At 44.1% G+C, this 20,178-nt stretch overlaps 1 protein-coding gene across 3 annotated transcripts in view; it reads right to left on the bottom strand.

Annotated features, from left to right (window-relative positions):
- The window catches only part of LRRK1 (leucine rich repeat kinase 1), a 70,099-nt gene that overhangs the window by 31,348 nt on the left and 18,573 nt on the right, over positions 1 to 20,178 (bottom strand). For all 3 annotated transcript variants that reach the window (XM_085070344.1, XM_085070343.1, XM_085070345.1), the window contains 12 exons: positions 19,429 to 19,600; positions 16,953 to 17,132; positions 16,189 to 16,337; positions 11,328 to 11,554; positions 10,689 to 10,816; positions 10,389 to 10,552; positions 9,551 to 9,688; positions 6,944 to 7,056; positions 5,736 to 5,812; positions 2,406 to 2,535; positions 1,759 to 1,871; positions 690 to 904 (listed from right to left, as the gene is read on the bottom strand). In XM_085070344.1, coding sequence (XP_084926470.1) covers positions 690 to 904; positions 1,759 to 1,871; positions 2,406 to 2,535; positions 5,736 to 5,812; positions 6,944 to 7,056; positions 9,551 to 9,688; positions 10,389 to 10,552; positions 10,689 to 10,816; positions 11,328 to 11,554; positions 16,189 to 16,337; positions 16,953 to 17,132; positions 19,429 to 19,600 — 1,806 coding nt within the window. The remainder of the gene's footprint in view (positions 1 to 689; positions 905 to 1,758; positions 1,872 to 2,405; positions 2,536 to 5,735; positions 5,813 to 6,943; positions 7,057 to 9,550; positions 9,689 to 10,388; positions 10,553 to 10,688; positions 10,817 to 11,327; positions 11,555 to 16,188; positions 16,338 to 16,952; positions 17,133 to 19,428; positions 19,601 to 20,178) is intronic.

A 20,178-nucleotide genomic window follows, 5' to 3' on the forward strand; every position in this document is an offset into this window, starting at 1 on the left:
GCTGAACTCAGCAGGCTCCTTCCCCCTTTCCAAAACAGTGTGGTGGGCACGGCTCTCATCTGGCAAGGAGGAGCCATGAGTTTGCACCCTGAATTGGTTCTGACAAGACCTCAGGACCAGCTCTGCACCCTCTAATCCCTGGGTTATTCTGCAGGCAGTGGACAGGGCCACCTCCAAATGCTTGGATTAAATCAGTGCTCTCCAAATGAGTTCAGTGCGACACACTCCCTGAATGAGCCATCTGAGATTTGGGTGTTTAAGAGATCTTTGGACATCCCTGGATCACACCAGAGGTCAGGCATCCCACCTTCTACCCACTTTCCCCATCTAGGACAGTTCTGATATCAAGGAAGTCCAGCTTTAGGTACTGATGTCCCAAATTAAAGGACAATCTGCTGCAGAGAAGCTGATTTAAAGCATTCTCTCAAAATTATTGTCTACTCGAGGTGGAAGAGCCAGAATTTCAGCAGCCAACACACCGCTTTCTTTAGAATACAAATTTACTCAGAAAAACAGAACTGCCCTCCAGTACCAACTGGAAATGAAACAGAGGAATTGCAATGGGTTTAAAACCACGTCACTTGCAAGGTAATGGAAACTGCTCTTTGCAAAAGGACAATTTCAGCCCAAATGGACCCAGCAGGGCTCCAACACCCCCCTGGGGCTGAGGATCTCCGACTGCTTTTCACCTTTGCCTTGTGTCCCACGGGCTTGGGGAGCTCCCACTTCGTTGTCCGGATGGTGGCATCGCTGTGCATCATCTGGGGCACCTTCCCTGTCTGCAGGATCTCCACCAGGGTGGACTTGCCCTGCCGGGGAGGGCCGATGACAATCATCTTCATCAGCTTGCACTTCTCCGCCCGCCGCAGCTGCGCTCGCAGATACGCCAGCACCGTCTTGGGACCTGCAGGGGACAGACTGGGCTGGAGCTGGGGTTTGCTGTCACCAACACCCACAGGGACAGCACCAAACCCATGGCTGCACACGCAGCAGCTGAATTAATGTTCCCCCTGCAGTTTGGCTGTGGGCTGAGACAGCCTGGAGAATAAACAAAGAAACCTCCAGCGGACAAACCTGAGACAGAGACCCCAGGAAAAGGTCACTGCTCTGAGGCTCCACAATGGAGCACTGTAAGGAGAAACAAATGCTGGGGCTCCTATGCTTCAGAAGCTGAAAGGAAACATAAAATACTAATTTAGTATTGGAAAATACTCAGTTTTTCCCTCTACTTTTATGTTTCCAGTTAAAGTTAGATTGAGGTTTCAGCAATATACTGCTGGAGAAGGAATAATTCCTAATAACTTGGTTCCCACTGGATTTTCTGATTAAAGAAGACAGTGAACAAAGAAGACAGTGTTGTAATAAATCCAAAAACCTAGCAGCTCACAATAAAGACACTTCAAAGGGACTGTTGCTGCTGATCCTAAACACTTCAGTCTTTAGAAAGACCATCTACATGTCCTCAAATGTACACATTCAGGAAGCAAGCCAGGGGATTTATGCATACTGCAAATGAAATACTGAATTTATAAGTCATCATTTTAAACTGTGATCCGTCTTAAACTGATCATTGCAGCCAGGGCTTAGCACTGATTATCAAATTTGTAAATATGAGTAGGAGGTTTCCCTGTGCAATTCCAGTTAACCCCAATGAGGGCTTGGGCACACACTGTCTGCTCCTGCTCTTGACCATTAAAAGGAAGAGATTTTATTGTATGTTCAGTCAATTTAATAAAGAATACACAGCATCAGCCTTACCCTCTTTTCTGATCTCTGCAGGAACGTTGCTGATATTTAGTTCCTCGATATCCAGCTGCCAGAGATTAGCCAGCTGTCCAAGTTCTGGAGGAAGCTCTCGGATACCAGGGTTACTGTACAAAAACAAATAAATCTACCAACAACCAGGCTTTGTGTGTAAGTAGCTGCTCTCACAGACTCTCAGATTACACTATTCTATCCTTGCAGAAATCTTCCATTAACATTTTAATAAGACTACTCAGCACTTTAATAGCAATTTCCATCCTAAAAGTGATGTATAACCACAATTTATCCTCTGAGGCAGACAAATGTAATCATCTTTGCTGGATAGTTGAGGAAATAAAGGCAAAAATGATGAGTTATTGAATGTAACACTACAGAAACTGACAGCAAAATGCCAGAATGAACTACAGGCACATCAGGTTCCCAGGCCTGTGTTCAAAGCATTAGATCATCTTCCCTAATTCAAAAGAGCAGCCTCCTCCTTATCTAAAGCAAACGATGGGCACAGCTCTAACAAGGGGCTGACTATTCCCAGCTTTCTGACTTCAAAAGCACTGGACATCTGGGGTGGGGCTCCACAGAAGACTGGTCACTAAAACAACATGGAAATAACACTGCAAAGCTTTTCCAGGACAAGGACTTACTTTCCTAAATAAAGCTCTGTTAAACCTTTCAGGAGGCAAACGGACTGCGGGACAGAGTCCAGCTGATTGTCGTTCAGATAGAGAACCTCCAGAGAATCGCTCAGAAATGCTGGGAACTCCAAAAAAGGACCTGGAATGAGACAGGAAACAAATTGCACCTTTAAAATAAAGAAAAAAAAAAAACCAAAACAGGCTCAGAAGCAAGAGCTTCAGCTGAACTTTGCAGGCAGGACATGAGGTCATGCCCCTTGGCAGGGACCACCATGAAGCAAGAGCAGAAAAGCAAATGACCTTCAATGACAATCAAATATCAATGTTCATATCTCAGTGTCCTAAAATCATAGTGTTTGAAGGTGTCCAGCACTTCTGGGGTGCTGAGGGAGGAACTCCAAGCCTTCCAAAACAACTAAACACCAGGAGATGAGTGGCAACTCATCTCCTGAATGCATAATAGTATCTTGTGAACTGCCCCCATTGCAGCCTAACAGGTGGCACTGAAAAGGCACACCCAGGGCACAACTGGTTCTCAACACATTTTTTCCATACTGCCCGAGAAAAGCCAGAAGCCAGTCAGAATTTATGTTCAGGTCCCCATGTTGCATCCTGCAGTAATTTATGGTGGATCAAAGTCAGTAACAACAGAGAAGAAAACCCAAATTGCAGCTGACAGACTGATCTATGCTGTCTCTAAAACATGCTGGTGTTTGCTCCTCTGTTCTGGTTTGGACAGAAGGACTTAGGGCACTTCCTCCATGCCTGAGGAGCATCTTGCCTATTTTGGGTGCAACCCAAGCAATAACAGCATCATCTGCATGGCTGAGTTGGTGCTGCTGGAGAGGATCAAACAAAGGGAAGCTCAGCTGGGTCCAAAGAGCATCATTTCACTCCACAGATGACTCCTGGGATAGTGGCACAAAAAGCTGCCACGGATTGTGTTGCTGTATTAAGAGTGTCACATTTATCTACCAAGGAGAATCCTGAAATGAAGGAAAACCAGGGAGATTTTGAGTCTGATTAGGAAAGTACAACCAGCACTGTCTGCTGCCTCCATGGACAATCAGAGCAACTCCCTGAGGTGCAAGACCCTCCCTTGCTCAAGGATGGGACAGTTCCACTTGCACCAAGATCTTCTCTTACAGAGAAGACGTGAGGAACTGTAACTAGATTAAGCCAAAAAGAGAAGAAAAAAAAAAAGAAAATGGAAGAGGTTTCCTCAGGAGAAAACTCCCCAGTTCTAATATTAACAGCACTTCCAGCCTGAGCTGTGATCAGAAAAGGAGTAAGATAGAGTCCCACTGTCTGCTGGGGTGTTTCATATACGTGACAGGACTGTCTGGTGTGGGCAGTGTCACAGTCTGCCTTTGAGTTTTCAAATAAAAAATCATCTTGGGGATTATTTTAAGAGAACAGCAGGCTTATTCATGGATGCAATTCACTTCCTTTCTGGCTCATCGCTGGACTCAAACTTTGCATTGTTGCTCTCCAGCAGGTACTTAGGCACAGACAGATTTAGTCCCTCTTGGACACGTAGGAGCAAACACCTAAAATAGCAGCAATACTCTGAATTCACCAAAGAGTCCCAGGTGGAAAGGAGTGTACTATATTGGAAGCAAGCTCGAGGTGTTTATGAATTGTAATTATTTATTCATGAGTTATTTATGATTTCTCTGGCTTCAGCTCAAATTTTCTTTTAAAGAACTGTAGAAAAATTAAAACAAATCCCATCTTGAAAATATATTTTTGGATGAATAAGCGTTACCAACACCACATGCATGTGCAAGAAGTTATTCTAAGACTTATCAATCAAGTATAGTGAGCACCCATAAATTATTCTCTTTAAATAATCTAGACTTAAGTAAACAGCTTTGTTGGTAAATCATATGAAAACCTGCCCACCCCCACCTCACCAGGAGACTTCTATGAGCAGCTGATGTACTCCAGCTTCTGTTTTCTCTTGATGTTTAAATTCTTGGCCACATCCTCTCATCTCACCAAGCTATACTTGGCAGAGGAACAGAGAGAAGAGGATGAGCTGGCTTTGCTGTGTCTCTGCTCAGCCGTGGCACCAGGTGGGCTGCTCTGTGCCCTCCTGCTACCTGAGGCAGCTCAGGGTGGCACCAGGGTGTAACGTGCCACGGCTGTTCAAATGTTCCTGATGCAGAGCCCATCCCCTCCTGCTTTCTGCACGGGGTTATGCTGGGTTTGCAGCATGTAGAGATTTCCATTAGGACAGCATTTCCCTTTTAGAGCTGGTTTTAGCTGCCTTTGCCTGCTGCTCCTGCCCTTCTCTCCCCTTTGGGAAATGCTGCTGTGGCATTTCACTGAGGATGTGTCAGACTCCACAGATTCACAAGGTTCAGACTCCTTTTCCAGTTGTTCCATATTCCAGCGATGTCACAGCATTTCTATTTCCATTTCCTGCTTGTGAAGCAGTGCAGAACAACCTCTTCTCCCCCTCGAGGGACACACACACCTTGCTCAGCACTGCAGCCTCCACTTCCACCGACAGAAAAACGAGGCAGGATCAACTTTGCCTGGAGGTTCAGATAGAACCTCTGCCTCTCAGAGCTGCTGACTGAAGGTGTGGATCTCCAGCCCTAAGCTACAGCTGCACATGGTGCATTTACCAATTTCACCTGAGATCAGACACAATTTGCAGGGGGGCTGAGTGAAGGATTTGCTGCAGGAGGGTTTCTTCCTCCCACGAGCAGTTGAGGGCTGCTTGATGTGCGTCAGGACGACGCTGGCTCTATCCCACTCTGTGACTGGCAAGGAATGTTTAGAGCCAGGCATTCTGCAGGCAGCCAGAATGAGAAAACTCCCCAAGTGCTTTAAAATAAAACAACAAACAAAAGAAATGCAGATGAATCCCACAGAGAGCAGGAAGTGGCGCAATATCTTCAGATATCCCTTTGTTCTCGCTGGGATTTCACGTGCATCTCATCAGCTCTGCCCCAAACTGAGGGTGCAAATCACAGAAAGGGGGAAATGTGCCATTTGCAAAGTCAGAAAAAACCCTAAGAGTCATAGGGATAATTATGGGTTCATTTCCCTTCAACACACCACTTAGCACTCTGCCTAAAAGGCATAACCTTCATGAAAAGAGCAAAAGAAACAGGTTTCAATCCTTTTCCATCTTTCTATATTGGTGGTACCAACCAGCTGCATCATTTCTTTAGAAACGTTTTATCTAAACATATTCCCTCTTAACGAAATGCTGTTGCACTTTAAATTGCAGAGGAATTTTCACTGCTTTTCCTCCATCCAAACTGCAGATTCCTGCTGCTTCCCAGCTCACCTGGCATTCCCAGCACTTGCTGTGTGCCTTACCTGCCTCTGGGCCACCACGCACCCTGTTCTTCGTGGTGAAAAAGGGAATTCGCTTCGTCTTAAATCCCTCATCGCTCCTGTGGGCCAAACAAAACAGGGACACGTGGGGAGAAGAGCTTGGAAAGGTGCTGAGCTCCATGGGGCAGAGCCTGACCCTGCTCATGGCTGTGGATCCCCAGCACAGCTCTCACAGGATCCCACCTGCCTTTGGGAGATGGGATAGAAACCTACAGCGCAATTAGACTGCACCGACACTTGTCCAGCCCAGTGGTTTTCTCCTGGCAAATCAACAGAGCTGCTCAAGGCAGCACTCCCAGCTCCCAGGGCAGGAGCACTTGACCCCCAGCTTTATGGGTGTCGGGGTTAAGTGGTTGTCAAACAGCACTTTGAAGGAGCTCCACCAGAAGCGCTGGAGAAAGGACCTGCTGCCACTGCCCGCCCTCCCCAGAGAGTCTCAGATGAGATGACCCACCAGCATGACTCTGGAAATGCACTGGGACATTCAAAAAGAGCTAATTTGTCTTTTGCAACTGACACAGAAATGCCTAAGGACTCCAAAAACTGAGCTGGACAGGCACCCAGATGAGAAGATATCAGCATGATACAATTCACTGCAGTTTTGGAGAAGATAAAGGACCTTTAACTCTCTATGTTAAACATCCCTATTGGAATTTCTAAACAGAAGAACATCACTCTTTCATTGGATGACATTATTAACGTCAGTCTTAGAATCACAGAATCCTTTAAGCTGGAAATCTTCTGTATGAACTTGCAGCTGGTTACACTTCCATTTAAAAAACAAAGACTTTTCATTTTTTCCAAAACAATACTCCCACACCAACTAATAACTGCAGTCCAGCCAGATGGTTTATGGTTAAGATATACTCCCCACAAAATTGTATTTGTAGTGATGAACCACACACTGGGCTGAAGAAATTCCTACATGCTCTGAAATTAAACTGCCATTATCAATAATCTATCCACTTAATAAATGATACAGTGTGCTAAATGCCCAAAGAATCAGCAGAGGATAATTCATCACTGTCACAGACACACAATATACTCAGGGACATGGTATGTGGGTATCAATGCCTTCTATGCAGGTGATTAATTCTCTCCTGACACCCTTTGTGTTACACGAGGGATTGGGTTTGCTATTATTTCTTCATCTTTTGTTTTCTCAGCCAAAACTTGAAAGAAACACTTACTTCCCAAGCTGGTTTTTTGAAAGATCCAGCGACTTAAGTTGTTTGCAATTCCACTTATCCTGCGGAGGCAACGTAACTAACTGATTTCCCAGCAGCTTCAGGGACACCAAAGCCTAGGAGAGGAATAGCCTGGAGTTAGAGAGCACCAAACATACAGAAAGAGCTTTTCTAGCGTGGCTATTAAATAACAGAAACACGAAGAAAGTACATCTTATTCATCAGAACATCCTGTCCGTGCTGCCCAGCATGCAAACATTTCCTCCCTGTCCCCAGCAAGTTCTGCACGGAGCAGCACCACTCACTCCAGGAGATTATTGCTCCACTTGCTGACAGATGCAGTTGGAAGCAGCCCATGCAAGAGGACATTTTACTTTTTAGTGAGGAAACCTTTCCAAATGGAAAAGAACAGTCTGATTTACCAACACAGGATGCCACGTATGGATTACATATATATATATGTGAGTAAGTGTAAACTGGTGTCAGAGTGGGCTTACACCTGTTGTACTTGCACAAAACCAATGTGAAAACACGAATTATTTCACACATGGAAAAGTTTTAATTTATTTTTTAAAGACATCTCTATTAAAATAGAAAGGAGTTATATTCACTTTCCAAGATTTATACAAGTTATGCATTTATTTATTTTTGCCTCCCAGCAGAGATGGGAATTTTAAAAACAAGTGAAGCTGATTGATACCATGCAGTTAACACCATACAGCTAGGACTCAGCTGGAAACACCACATTAAACATAAGATCTCCTTTAAATTTAACTGAAATATAAAAGAAAAAATGCAGTCCCCATTCAGATTTGTAAAGTTTATGCTCTTCCATCTGTGCTTAATAATGTTGAGGCTCAACTGATCATTTTCATTTGGCTGAAAATCCAATTTTCCACTGAAAAACAGTGCTCTCTGTAGACTTTCCAACCAGGTTTATTCAGCTACTCCCTCCCCATGAAAAACTGAGATAACCACAACGTCAGCTGAATTATCTTCTGCCACAAGTACAGCAATATTAATGAATTATATCCCATGGAAATCGTGTTTTACGAGCAGAGACTTCAGCTTCAAGTGTGTTAAATGTTTTATGTGCTCCACATAATATAAAAGGTTTATGCCCCTTCTCACCAAGCAGGATTAGCAGTGTCTCACAGAGCCAGTTTGTTGGCCTTCCTCCCCTTTTTTCAGATTGGAAAAATATGAGGTATCCATGTGACATAAGCGATGGACAACCAGCAGCTGCTGGAATGGGAATTATCGTGCAAAACGCTCCCTCTAGTGATGGAGAGGGGCAGCCCTGGGCTTTGCTGGGATTTGGGAAAGGTGAAGGGAATACAGAACTGCAGACAGACAGTGAGCCACTGGAGGAAATGGCTGGAAAGCTGAATCCTGACAGCCTTTTATCATCATTCCTGTTCCACTGGCTCAGCATCCCATGGGAAGGAGGGCCAAACGCTCTAAAATACTTGATATTTATTTATTTTATGAATATAATGCTGAAGAGATATGGATAAGAACTGACACTATTTAGGGCAGCCAAGGCTCACTAACTTTGAAAACATCAACAAAGATTGCACTGAGTCTCCCCTGCACAGGTGGCTTTGCATTCCTCAGCAACCTCTGAGCAGCAGCACCCAAGAATTGTGCCCTGGAAGCACCATCTAGTGTTTAGTATCTGCCAATCCACCCCTGGCAGGATTCTCAATGCTTGCAGAAAAAACAAGTTTTGGAGACAACAGTCCATAGTATTCATTCTGATTCAGGAGAAATGCCGACTGAGAACAAATGGCCACCAGAGAGCAAAGCCAGATCTGCAGAGATCACTGGGAAGAGCTGAGAGAGTTCAACACTCTAATTCCAGCAGGAGTAAAAGGCACCTTTGCAGCAGATCCTGAGATCAGGACTGGACATGGATATGAACCACCACTTCTGCATCCTTCCCACAGAGGCCAGCAGGGAATAGCATGGAACTTCTGCACAAAGATTTACCTCTGTTATTCTCTCCATGAGTTTCACAATCTGGCAGGGAAGCCTGGAGGAAACCAACTTCTGCTTGGTTTCATGTCAACACCATGTGAAACCAGAAATTCTAAAGAATTTTGACATAAAACCATGGATCTGTGGTGTCCACAGGAAAGAATGATTTAATCTACAACCTTTAAGATTACGGAGGTTCCAAGTAGCACTGTTCAGGGCATTCAAACATGCTGTTTTCAGCACAGAAAGACTAACTCCTAGTTACACAACACTGCTGTGTGTTTTTTTTAAGGAAAAGCACAACTATTTGTGAGTGTACTTGAGTACATCAGTATTTCAATGGCTGGAGCTTGGAGCTACAATGCAGAGCTTGTCCTCCAAATTCTGCACTCCCAAATCCTGCAAACCACAGACATCCAGATAGTTCTCAGAAGATCTGTGTCAGAAATTAGATATCATATCTCACTGGATGAGGGCCTGAATGTGGTGATTCAGGGGTGGCAGCCTGCTCAGGGGCTCTGGGCAATTGCACCAATTCAAACCAGCATGGAGGCTCCCACCTGAACCAGTTTGAACTGTGAGTCAGTATTAGGAGAAATAATGTGAAATGTATGAAGAAATAACACTTACTTCAAGCTGGAAGAGTCCTGCTGGAACTTCTTTAAGTGAATTCTCAGAAAAATCTACTTCTCTCAGGTGATTTTTCCAGAAAACAGTCAATGCATCAGGTAGGAATTCCAGTGCATTTCTAGATGCCTTACAACATTTCTGGAAAACATAAAATCCCCCACACTTATAGAGTAGTAATCATCTCTGTAAATAACGTGGTAGATCAGCTGTCACATGTCAAAAGCTTTAATAAATTAATTCTAGGTGGTCTCTTTAGAGATCTTGACCTAGATAAATTACTGGGCATGCAGACACATAGGGTTTGCTAAGGAGATGCACTTAATTGATGGGAAAATTCCTTGGTGGGCAAAGCTATTTCAAAAATTATTTTGAAAATCACTCCCATTTGCTTTTCAACCATAAACAAATACTTCCCTAAAAGATACTGTTCCCCTGCTGTTCCTGTAAAAATGAGAAATAAAGTCACAGCAATGGGTGGATACAGATGTCCTAATTAGCCATGGGTTTGGGCAAAGTTAACTTTGGTGAATGTTGTGTGTTTCTAAAACGATCTTAACAGTACTTCTGCTCAGAGGAACTATAAAGAAAATTAATACATCCATGTAAGACACATTTCTAAAAGTTTTCCACCAATGCCATCAGCATGGTGAGAACTGGGTGGAACCTCAGATAGACTGGATGTGAGACCAGAAAGCAAATTAGGCAGGGGCAGTCCTACAAAAACAGAACACCCTTTTAAGCATCTGACAGCTTTTTAAGCACCACAGTTAATTTTTTTTTTTTGCATTGTTTCAACAGTTTTTTCAGCTTCTGACTCCATCAGTGCAGTTCAACTTACCAAGGGGCAGGCCCAGGGATCTGGAAACACTTTCAGCTGATTTCTGGAAACATTCAGTATGTTTAGGGACTTGAAGCAGTACAGAAAAACCGTTGGAAGTTCCACCAACCTGTTGTCAGAGACGTCAAACTCCTGCAGCTTCCTTAAACCAATCCAATTAGTTGCTAGAAAACATGAAACATTGTGGACTTGGTATAAGCAGGAGAGCTTTTAAGCCATCTAAGACATTATTTTAACATTTTTGGGTTCTTCCCTCCAGCTCAGCCTTGAAATGTAAGCCAAACACTGGACTGTACGTACTGTTTTCCTCGTCAAATAACTTCTCCATATAGTTTTTGGAAGCGATGAGTTTTTTAAGGTTTTTAAGATGTAGGAATCCAGTAGGGAGAGTAGAGAGCCTGTTGCTGGATACATCGACCTCAAGTAACCTGGGAGTACAGAACAATCTCAGTCAGGCATCAGTAAAACACCACCAAAGTCTCTGTTTCTGTTTCACAGAGATTTGAGAATCTGTTTCACCAGGGCAGCTTTAGTTCTGAATGGAAGCAGCTGAAATGTGCCTCACAAGGCAATGCATAAAACCCTAACTAGAAAATTAACCCTTCCAGGGAGTGGAGAGAGGTGGTCTGGATAGAGGGTGGATCAAATCATTGGTATCAGCCAGTGGCTGTCACTCTTAGCCAGCTTAGAGGAATGGGGCCCACCAGAACTGCAGAAAAGCAGAGGCAACATGACACAATACAGGAATAAAAGTCCCCACAATTGTCCTGACAACAAACTTGGAAACACTCAGGATGCAGAGGGGCAAATCCCAAATTAAACCTCGCAGCAGACAGAAAACAGACCAAGAAGCTCCTCTAATGTCACACAGCCTCCCTCAAGCCCAGTGCCTGGTGTGAAGCTGCTCTCCCTGCAGGCTCAGCTCTGTGCTGCACACACCTTGTACAGATGATCTCATCAGAGGATTGCACACTGGGCAGCTCTGTCAGCTGATTGTCAGCCAGGCTGAGCTTCCGCAGGTTGATCAGCCCCCAGGGGATCACGGAGGGAAGGGACACCAGGCAGTTGGCAGAGAGATCAAGCTCGGTGATCTGACAGGAGATATCGATCAGCCAGTCTAGATCCACCCAGGGCAGTTTGAGGTTTGACCAGTTCACACACAGAGCCTGCACATGTCAGAGAGAAGAGAAAACCACATTAGTGCAATCCCAGTCGCTCTCAGCCTGTGCTGCACCACTGGGAATCTGGCAGAGCAGAGCACAGGCCATAAACATTTTGCTCGCTTTCCAATCTGCTTCTAGGAATTAAACTGACTCAGAGATGAAATCACGCCTGGATATCAGCAGCCCCTGCTGTATCTGCTCCATGATCTCACTCCAAAGACCATGAGCAAGCTCAAGCAGGGACTTGCACTTCTTCAGCAGTCCATACTTATTCAGGCTCCAGCTTGGACAGCAGAAAAGGTGAACACACAGTGGCATCGATGCAAGGGAACAACCCAAAGCTTCATTTTCAAGATCACCTCACTGCATTCCAATCCTCATCCCAAAATGCACATTTAGAAAATGATGTTCCCAAAACGTTTTGATAAACTTCTTGGTTTTGACATAACTCTCTCCAAAAACAGCCTCAATGGAATGATTGTTAATTCTCCACCAGGAGGCAGCAAGAACCCGACAGCAAATTTAATTTGCTTTCCAGTGCCCAGTATGTAGCTCTTAGGACTTTTAACCCCGAATTTAAAATTAAAAGAAACGTATTTTGGGGCAGAAGAGAAAGAAAAGGGAAACAAAGGCCTATCTCAAATGCTAATTTGCAACTCAGAACTCCAGGTCATGTAGATCAGACAGTTCAAATGTTTAGGAGAATGAAACAAAGGGCAAGTACAAACAAATGCAGTTTTTAGATATTTACAGTAGCTGCACTTAGTGTAGACACTGTGCTTTTCAAACCTTCACTTGTGATGCCCCAGGACAGCCCTGCAAATATGAATGGAAATGTTATGCCCATTGTGTCAAGGCCAAGGCAGAGAGCACAGAATGTTTGTATAAAGCTCCATCCACTGCCATCCACAAGGCACCCTGTGAAACACAGCAAGCCAGCAGCAAGAAATCAAATTGGGCAGAGTCTCCACTGCAAAATGCACAGCACCCAATGGGAGCTGCATGGCAAAGCTCTCACTCACCCCAAACATACCCTGTTTTACTGCTGGATTTCCCAAGTCTGCATATTTAACAGCTTCCTGCTTACAAACTCTTGTTTTAAATTCAGTATGCAGTTTTCTGTACTTTTCTCTCACCTTTACCATGTACCACAAATCCCTGGGCTTAGGAAAAAAGTACTTGTCCTTGAGTACACCAACAAATGCAGTAATAATACAACCTTACAGGCTTCTTTTAGGGGGTACAAGAAGGACTTTGTGTTTCTGCTGCTTTTCTTTGCAGAGTGATAACACATCTCTATTTTGCATTTAGATTGCTGTGTACCATTTCCCTCAAAAATGCAGAGGCATGGCCTCAGGGTGTTTAATGTGATAAGGAGATACCTGTAGAATGCAGATAATGACTTCTCAAACCACAGGCAAATTTGTGAAATGCAGCACCTGCTCTCAGCACCGCGGGGTTGGTATTTGCCCTGTATCCAGGGCAGCTTTTGGAACCCCAGCAGTCAGTGCCCTCCTTCCCACTCAGTTCTCCCTCCCATCCAGAGACAAGGATTGATGGTGTCTCTGCAAACTGGGGGACAGCCAAGCCCTTTGTCTGACTTAGGGACAGCAGACCAAATTCATCTGTTATCAGCAACTTGATGTCAGTGGAGTTACCTTAGGGGTTTATTTGGCTCAGGACTCTGCAGTGAAAATGTTACTTAAGTGAAAGAAATCCTGACAGCAGTGCCACAAAGAGAGGGGATTTCCTCCCCAACTCATGCTTAATCATCTCCACTATCTTCCCAGAAAAGCTGTTTCTTTGATGGATGAACACCAAATGATGCCAAACTCGCAGAGCTCAGTGCTCAGCCCAACCTTTCTCCATGTGGTGAGCTCTGTGCTAAACCAGGGACAGAACTGAGAGGATGTTAGCTCAGGGTAAGGTCTGACTGCAATCAGCTCACTGCTCTTCAGAAGGGCAATGAAAATCTCTGTAGACTTCCCTCTCCTGCCAAGGCAAGAATTTCTCAATACCAGCCCTGAAGACTACATTGAAATCTACTGCAGCAATGTCAGGGGATGCACTGAGGCATAGGACTGGAAATTGTGCAGGAGCAAGAAACCCCACTGCTCTTGGGCAAAGGATCAGCTATAAATATGAAAAATATTTACTTAAATCTGAGACTGTCTGGTAAGGTGATTAAAAAAGGCTGTTGTGCATTTCTCCTAAATGACGTGACGTGCTCCAACAGAACCTCACTCCTGCTGCAGATGGGATAATCTGAGGACAGGGATCTGCTCCCTCCATCAGTAACCCTGCTCTGAATCTTGTGTGGGACTGCTGCAGATCTGTGTGCTGATGGTGATGTAAGTGAGATTAACAGGATAGAGAAATGAGAGGAGGATCCCACACACATGTATACATTTGTATGCCTGAATATAAAATTCTTGGTAAAATATTTCCTAGGGAAAATGCAGCAGACAAAGCTCTTTTCTGGCCAGTAATGTTAAAATTAAATATATCTCAGACTGCACATACTGGAAAGTTACATTTATCTCCATGCTGACTACATCTTTTGAAGTCTGGAATCTGTGCCCAGTCACTTCACTGCAGAGGCTCCCTTTGGTATTTGTTACCTGTTCCTGCAAAAATGGGCCACTTCCTCTCTTTAGCAAAACTGTGGTTTGCTGTGGGTATAAATTTATGCCAGGAAAAAACAAGAAAAGGAGAAACAGATATTAGAAAAATGAGATGTAATTCCTCTTGTCTGAGAAAGGGCAGCTCTGCTCCGTGCAAAGGCTCTCTGGAAGGTGTGGCAGCCAAAAGCAGCTCTCGAGCACATTTTATGCATAGCTCTACATTCACTACTGTGAAATCGATTGGAGCTCAGCTGTGCTCAAGTTTCCACTCAGAGATAGCACAGAAGGGACAAAGCCTTTTGAAGTTCTGGGCTCACTCTGAAATGATCAGTGCAGCCTCTGCCCTGTCCAAGAGGCAGAACGTTCTGACATCCAGCTGGCTGCCACTCACATCCCAATCTCCACTCAATCCAGTTTTGCTTCCCCTCAGTTCAAAATCCATCTCAGGATGAACCCTCTGAGACAAGAAGAAAGCACTGAGGCAGTTTGTTTGCAGCTGCCACGAAGTTGTGTTTTAAAAAGTTATCAGGGTGTGTTAAGTGTCACTTCCCAAAGATCAGAGCTCTGCAAACTAGGACAGATCCTCCCGAATCTGTCCCAGTCTGCCAAAATGAATTCAAAGAGAAAGCATTAAATAAGCAAACATATTAAAAATAAACAGCTACTAGGAGAATCAAGGTCAAGTTTCTGTGGTTTTTCTCTGCTTTTTTCCTTTTTCTTTCTTTCTAAACCAGGCCTTTCTGGCAATTAGCTGATGTTTTAAGACTGCTCTCTTCTTCTTTGCTCAGGGTGTGACAACAGCAAAGCTGAGTCACTTTTACAGCAGCTAAGTTAAATATTGCCAGCAAATTCACATGGAAAACAGACCTTTTCCCTGTGATTCAAACAGTTATTCCAAGTTTATTCAAGCTGAATTATCCAGTTGGGTTTTTTTTTCTTCTAAAAGACATTTTATCAACTCTAATCTAATCTAGGATTCAGCTTCCTTTTGTTTATCTGTCAACAAAATTAAGAGTAGCACGAGGAGAACTCTAAATCTAACATAAAGAAGTCAAGCTCACTTATGTGGTCTAACACTCAGAGTATAACCAGGAACCCAGTGAGAGGGTTCTGGCAGAAAAACAGAGAATGGAGAAGTTTGTAAAACTATTAAAACCTCTCTCCTTATTTTTACTTCACACCAAAGCAGCATCAACAGCCTGCAATAGTACAAGCTGAGCAGACAGATACTCAACTGGATTGATTAGGGACATCTTTTCACTGCAAAATTTTTTGTGACCTGATGAGAACTGTAATTATTGAAAGCTCAGAGATCTGATGCTCCTATTCAGTGTGGGTTAAACTATGAACTGAGGGGGAAAAAAAAATGCACCATAATAAATTGCTGGAGAACAGAACACATAATACCAAATACTGTGTGCTTCCCTATAAAGCAGTAACAGTGTGAGACACTTTCTTTTACTGCTGAGGATCTGAGCATGATCTGCTCATGCTCCTTGTTAACAAAAAGCTACTCAAGCCATTTTTACCTGCTGTACCTGAACTGTCTGGCACAGAATGGTTCCCATGCTCAGCTCTGTGCCACACCAACACTTGGAGACACCACAGAGCTTGTGGCACCACCCTGCAACCAGAGGCACAGCAGAAACCTGAAGGAAGTGATGACCCTGGGGGCACAGAGGAAACCTGTGCTGGAGCAGCCCAGCTTCTTCTCTGGAACACTTTGAGCCCAGAGCTGGTGTTTCCCCTGCCAGCACACCCTGGTTCACATGATGGTGTTTGAATTGCCCCACAGAAGCTTTGCACAGTGATGCCACTCAAAGCCCTGATGTTTTGCACCTTGTAATTCAGCATCAAAGCCATTTTCACAGCTTGTTCTCTAAAAGGGCAGCAAACCACAAGGCTCTTGCTGAGAAGAAGAATCAGCAGCCACATGGCATGCAAAGACAATTAATTATTAACATGATGCCCCTTTAAAACAACATCTCTTCAGACAGATAAATGGTTACTTACTGTTTTTGCTGGAGCACTACCTGGTAGTGGGGTTGTCTCAATGAAATACTTCCTCAGCAGGTGTTTGCTGGATTCAGGACTGTCCATCAGGATGTAGGAACAAAAGAAAGCTCCATTCCGTAATAAAAACACAGCCACATCTTCATTCCCTTTGGAGAAAAGCAGATTGTTTGCTCTCTTTGCCTCATGTGAATGAACCAACAAGGAGCTGAACAGAAATCCTGGGAAATAACCACTTCTGAAAAAAACTGTGGGGGTGTGCAAAAAGGAAACTGAACTGTGTAAAGGCTGTTTCCTCCAGTGGTAGCACTCAGTTTGGTCAAACTGAGACAGCAAAGACACTGTCTAAAAGTGCTGGCCCAGGCTCTTTCATTTTTCTTTTCTTCCCTGTCTTATTAAACTACACACACAGCTGTGCTTTGAAGTGTAAATTATTCAGCATAAATCAAGCATGTGTGCCAGAGTGTCCATAACAATAATGCTTTTACTTGCAAGGATTCTACTTTTTAAGGGTCTTTTCCTGAGGAGTTTACAGAGGAAAGTTCAGCCTCTCATTATTTACAGCAATCTAACTTCACGAGGCCCTGACTTCAATTTGGCTGAGTTGAAAGATTCAGAGCCAATTTTATTTTAATTTATCCTGCTGGAAATCTAATTCCAGACAAGCCAGCTCACATGGACACCATCCTGTGTGTGAACATCTCAGCCCATTCTTTGAAGACCTTGCAGAAAAGGGGCAAAATGTGGAAGCATGCAATACACACCTGCCTTGATAGCAGCGTAGAGGGGCAGGCGGATGAGGACTGGGAATTCGTTCTTCCTGACTGCACAGCTCTCTGGGTCAGCACTGTATGCACGGATCAGGAGCTTGACAATGTCCAAATGGCCTTGCTGGCAGGCTATGGCCAGCATCCAGTTCAGGAGCTGCTGGCAAGTATTGGGACCTACCCAAAACACATGAAATGTGATTTAGTTGGTGCCACCAGGCTGTGAGGTGCAGGAAATACCCACAGATAATGGCTGGGCAAAGGGGTTTGGTACAGGGGGAAGCCCCTGAGGACAAACAAACAGATTACACTGCAAAAGTGGGTCAGAGAAGGGTCCTAAGCTGGTCAGGCACAAAGTTTTCAGCTTTACTTAACTGTTCTTCTTTACCTACCCAGCTAATGGGTGAATTTTTTTGACTGTCTTTGACCTAAGCATTCATGGAAGGTCCTGAGGATGCTGCTGGAACACCAGCAGATAAACATCTGATCCCAAACAGGGATGATCAGGACTGTCTTTGCATCCAGACCCAACAGACATTAAACCCAAACACCCAAGACTGGCCACTTCTTCCAAGTTCATGAGAGGGAATACAAAAAATGGGGGAAAACAGATGACTTTCCATGCTATTGGATGAATAAATAGTAAATGCTTCAGTCAACAAAAAGCTTGTTTTCACTGCAACCTGAAGTCTCCTACAAAAACTTTCATTTCCCCTTCAAATATTTCATTTTGGGTCAACTCTTTACTATCAGTTCATAGTAAAGTCAGACAAATGTCATTTAAAAACTAAAATACCATGTTCTGATTTCTGCATGAATTTGCTGATGTGTAGTCATTATCAAAATACTTTTTTTTTTTCTTTCTGAAATAATGTTTTCCTGTAGAACAACACTTTCCTCTAGGTGTGCCTAATTCTGGGCATGTAACTAAATGCATAGAACAGAATTATTTCTGCTAACAATAAGCAGTCCTCAAATCTCCCCTGGTTCCCTGTACCATCTCCATTTATTTTACAAATCCACATCCTCTCTGAAACACATCCAGGAACATCTACAAGCCCAAGTTTTACATGTCAAGGCTTTTTTGCAGCTTATCCATGTGGAAATTACATGGCTCTTTGCATTCTTAACAACTCCACGAAATCCCTCACCCTCCTGCTACAAAAAATGGGCTCCACTTAGTTCTCACAGTTCTCTTAATTCTTGTCTACTCCACAAGTAGTTCTCACTGTTCCAGGGAGAATCACTGCAGTGCATCAGCCAAATTGCAAATTTATGCAATTTATACCTAAGCCCTGTGATTGGTTTCTGTGTAACTTCCCAAGAAAACAGTTGGAAGGTCCAGCATAAAAATTTCTGAAAGCTGCTGTTTGTACAGAGCTCCTCCCCTGGCCCCCCCGAAGTAAGAGTTGGAGGGAATTTGGTCACTTCTAAACTGAGCTAAGTTTCCAGAAACTACTTAAGTCACTTTTCATTACTCAGTGTATTATATGAATATAATTTAATTTTTGCTACTAGGTTACTCAGCTTCCTTTCTGGCTGAAGGAAATATTACATTTAATTGCATCCCCCAAACTGGAACATTTATTTTGCTTACCAGTGCTCCACCAGAACACCAAATAATCAGGTTTCCCAACAGGTTATTCCCGTTCTCAGTGAGGCCACTGGCAAGTATTTAGTGAGGAGCCAGAGCTATATTCAGGTTAAATATTGCAGAAGCCAGCTTAGCTCTTGTGTTACTGCAGTGTCTGAGGTTAAAGATTTTCCCCAGATGTTCTGCAGGACCTCTGGACACCAAATTCATGGAAGGTCCCAGGGAGAAGCAGCTGCCAAGCTCACAGAACACTGAGAGAGCAACAGGGACCTCAACATAGCTCCTGGTCCTGAATCAGGGTTATGCTCTGCACCCTGCCCCCACTGCTGCCCTAGGAGCTGTGTCTGAGTCCAAAAATGGCTCTGCTCTGCTAGAAAATAATTGCCGTAATAAAATTTAAGTAAAATATTCTTAAGAAGGAATTCCCCTGAAGGTCAAAACAAAATGCTAAGTAGAGAGGAGAGTGGGTGCCAGCTGTGCACCCAAACTGTCTCTGAGAAGTCAGGCCACTCCCTCCCAGCACCACTGGGACTGTTGGATCAGCACTGGGATGATGCTGTATCCTGAAAATCCCCTAATTTCTCTGTAGGGTCTGGGATGTTACCCAGCTGTGAGGCCTGATGGGAATGAACTGTCTCAATGGCATCTTCCTCCACTTCCAATTTGCAAACATGGGATATTTTTATGCATGTGTTTCTTCCCCCCACGGGGGAAATTTTCTTCAAGCACAGCAGAGATCTGCTCCCTCCACGCACTTTCCCATGACTAAATCCCTCCCCTTTCAAGGACTGTGAAAAAAAATCATCAAGTGCCTGCTTGAAGCTGCAGCACAGAGCTCCTGAAAAGCTTGGGGAAAAGCAGGGTCAGGCCAGGGCTTACCACGCAGGGAATCCAGCAGCTCTTTCACGATGTCCTTGTGCCCAAAGTACGCAGCCACCACGGCAGCATTGTCATCGTTGGGCTCCGTGGGTAACACCACCAACGCTTCCTTCAGCAGGTACCTCACTGCCTGCAGATCTCCATATGCTGCTGCAATGCCTAAGAGCTGACACTGGTGAAGGGAACACAGAGAAAGGAACTCAGGGAGCAGGCAGAGAAAGAGCATTTCTAGAGCTGTAGGGATTTATTTGTGCTCACACCAAGGCATGGCCACTGTCGTCATGGTTAACTGAGAATGTCATAAACACTAGTAGCCATTGTAATCATTGGTGATAAATTTATTGTATTAATTTGTTGGGGTTTGAATTCTAGTTCTTTGTATGGTTTTATCACATAAGGGCCTGAGGCAGAGAATGGTGAGTATGAATCCATTTTTCATGGACCAACAGAAAAAGCATTTGCATGGCTCAGCTGCAAAATGCAGTATTACCTGTTTTGGAGATGGCCAATATGACTGGACTTGACATGCAGGGACCCTCCCAAAACACTAAGATCAGCTCTGTGCAAAGAGCAGGCTCAAAAGGAGGGCTCTAAAGGCAGAGCAGTGCAGAAGCTGTCCCAGAGTTTGTCATAAAATTCCACACACAAGCAGCAAAACCTTCCCAGGGGACCATTAACCATCTTTGCACTGATGGGGGAATACATTTTTTGCTAAGTCTATAAACTGCTTCCTTTTTACAGGGAAAAATG

This window comes from Lichenostomus cassidix, chromosome 10, assembly GCF_008360975.1.
Source record: "Lichenostomus cassidix isolate B80296 chromosome 10, HeHo_3.0, whole genome shotgun sequence".
Classification (NCBI taxonomy): Eukaryota; Metazoa; Chordata; class Aves; order Passeriformes; family Meliphagidae; genus Lichenostomus; species Lichenostomus cassidix.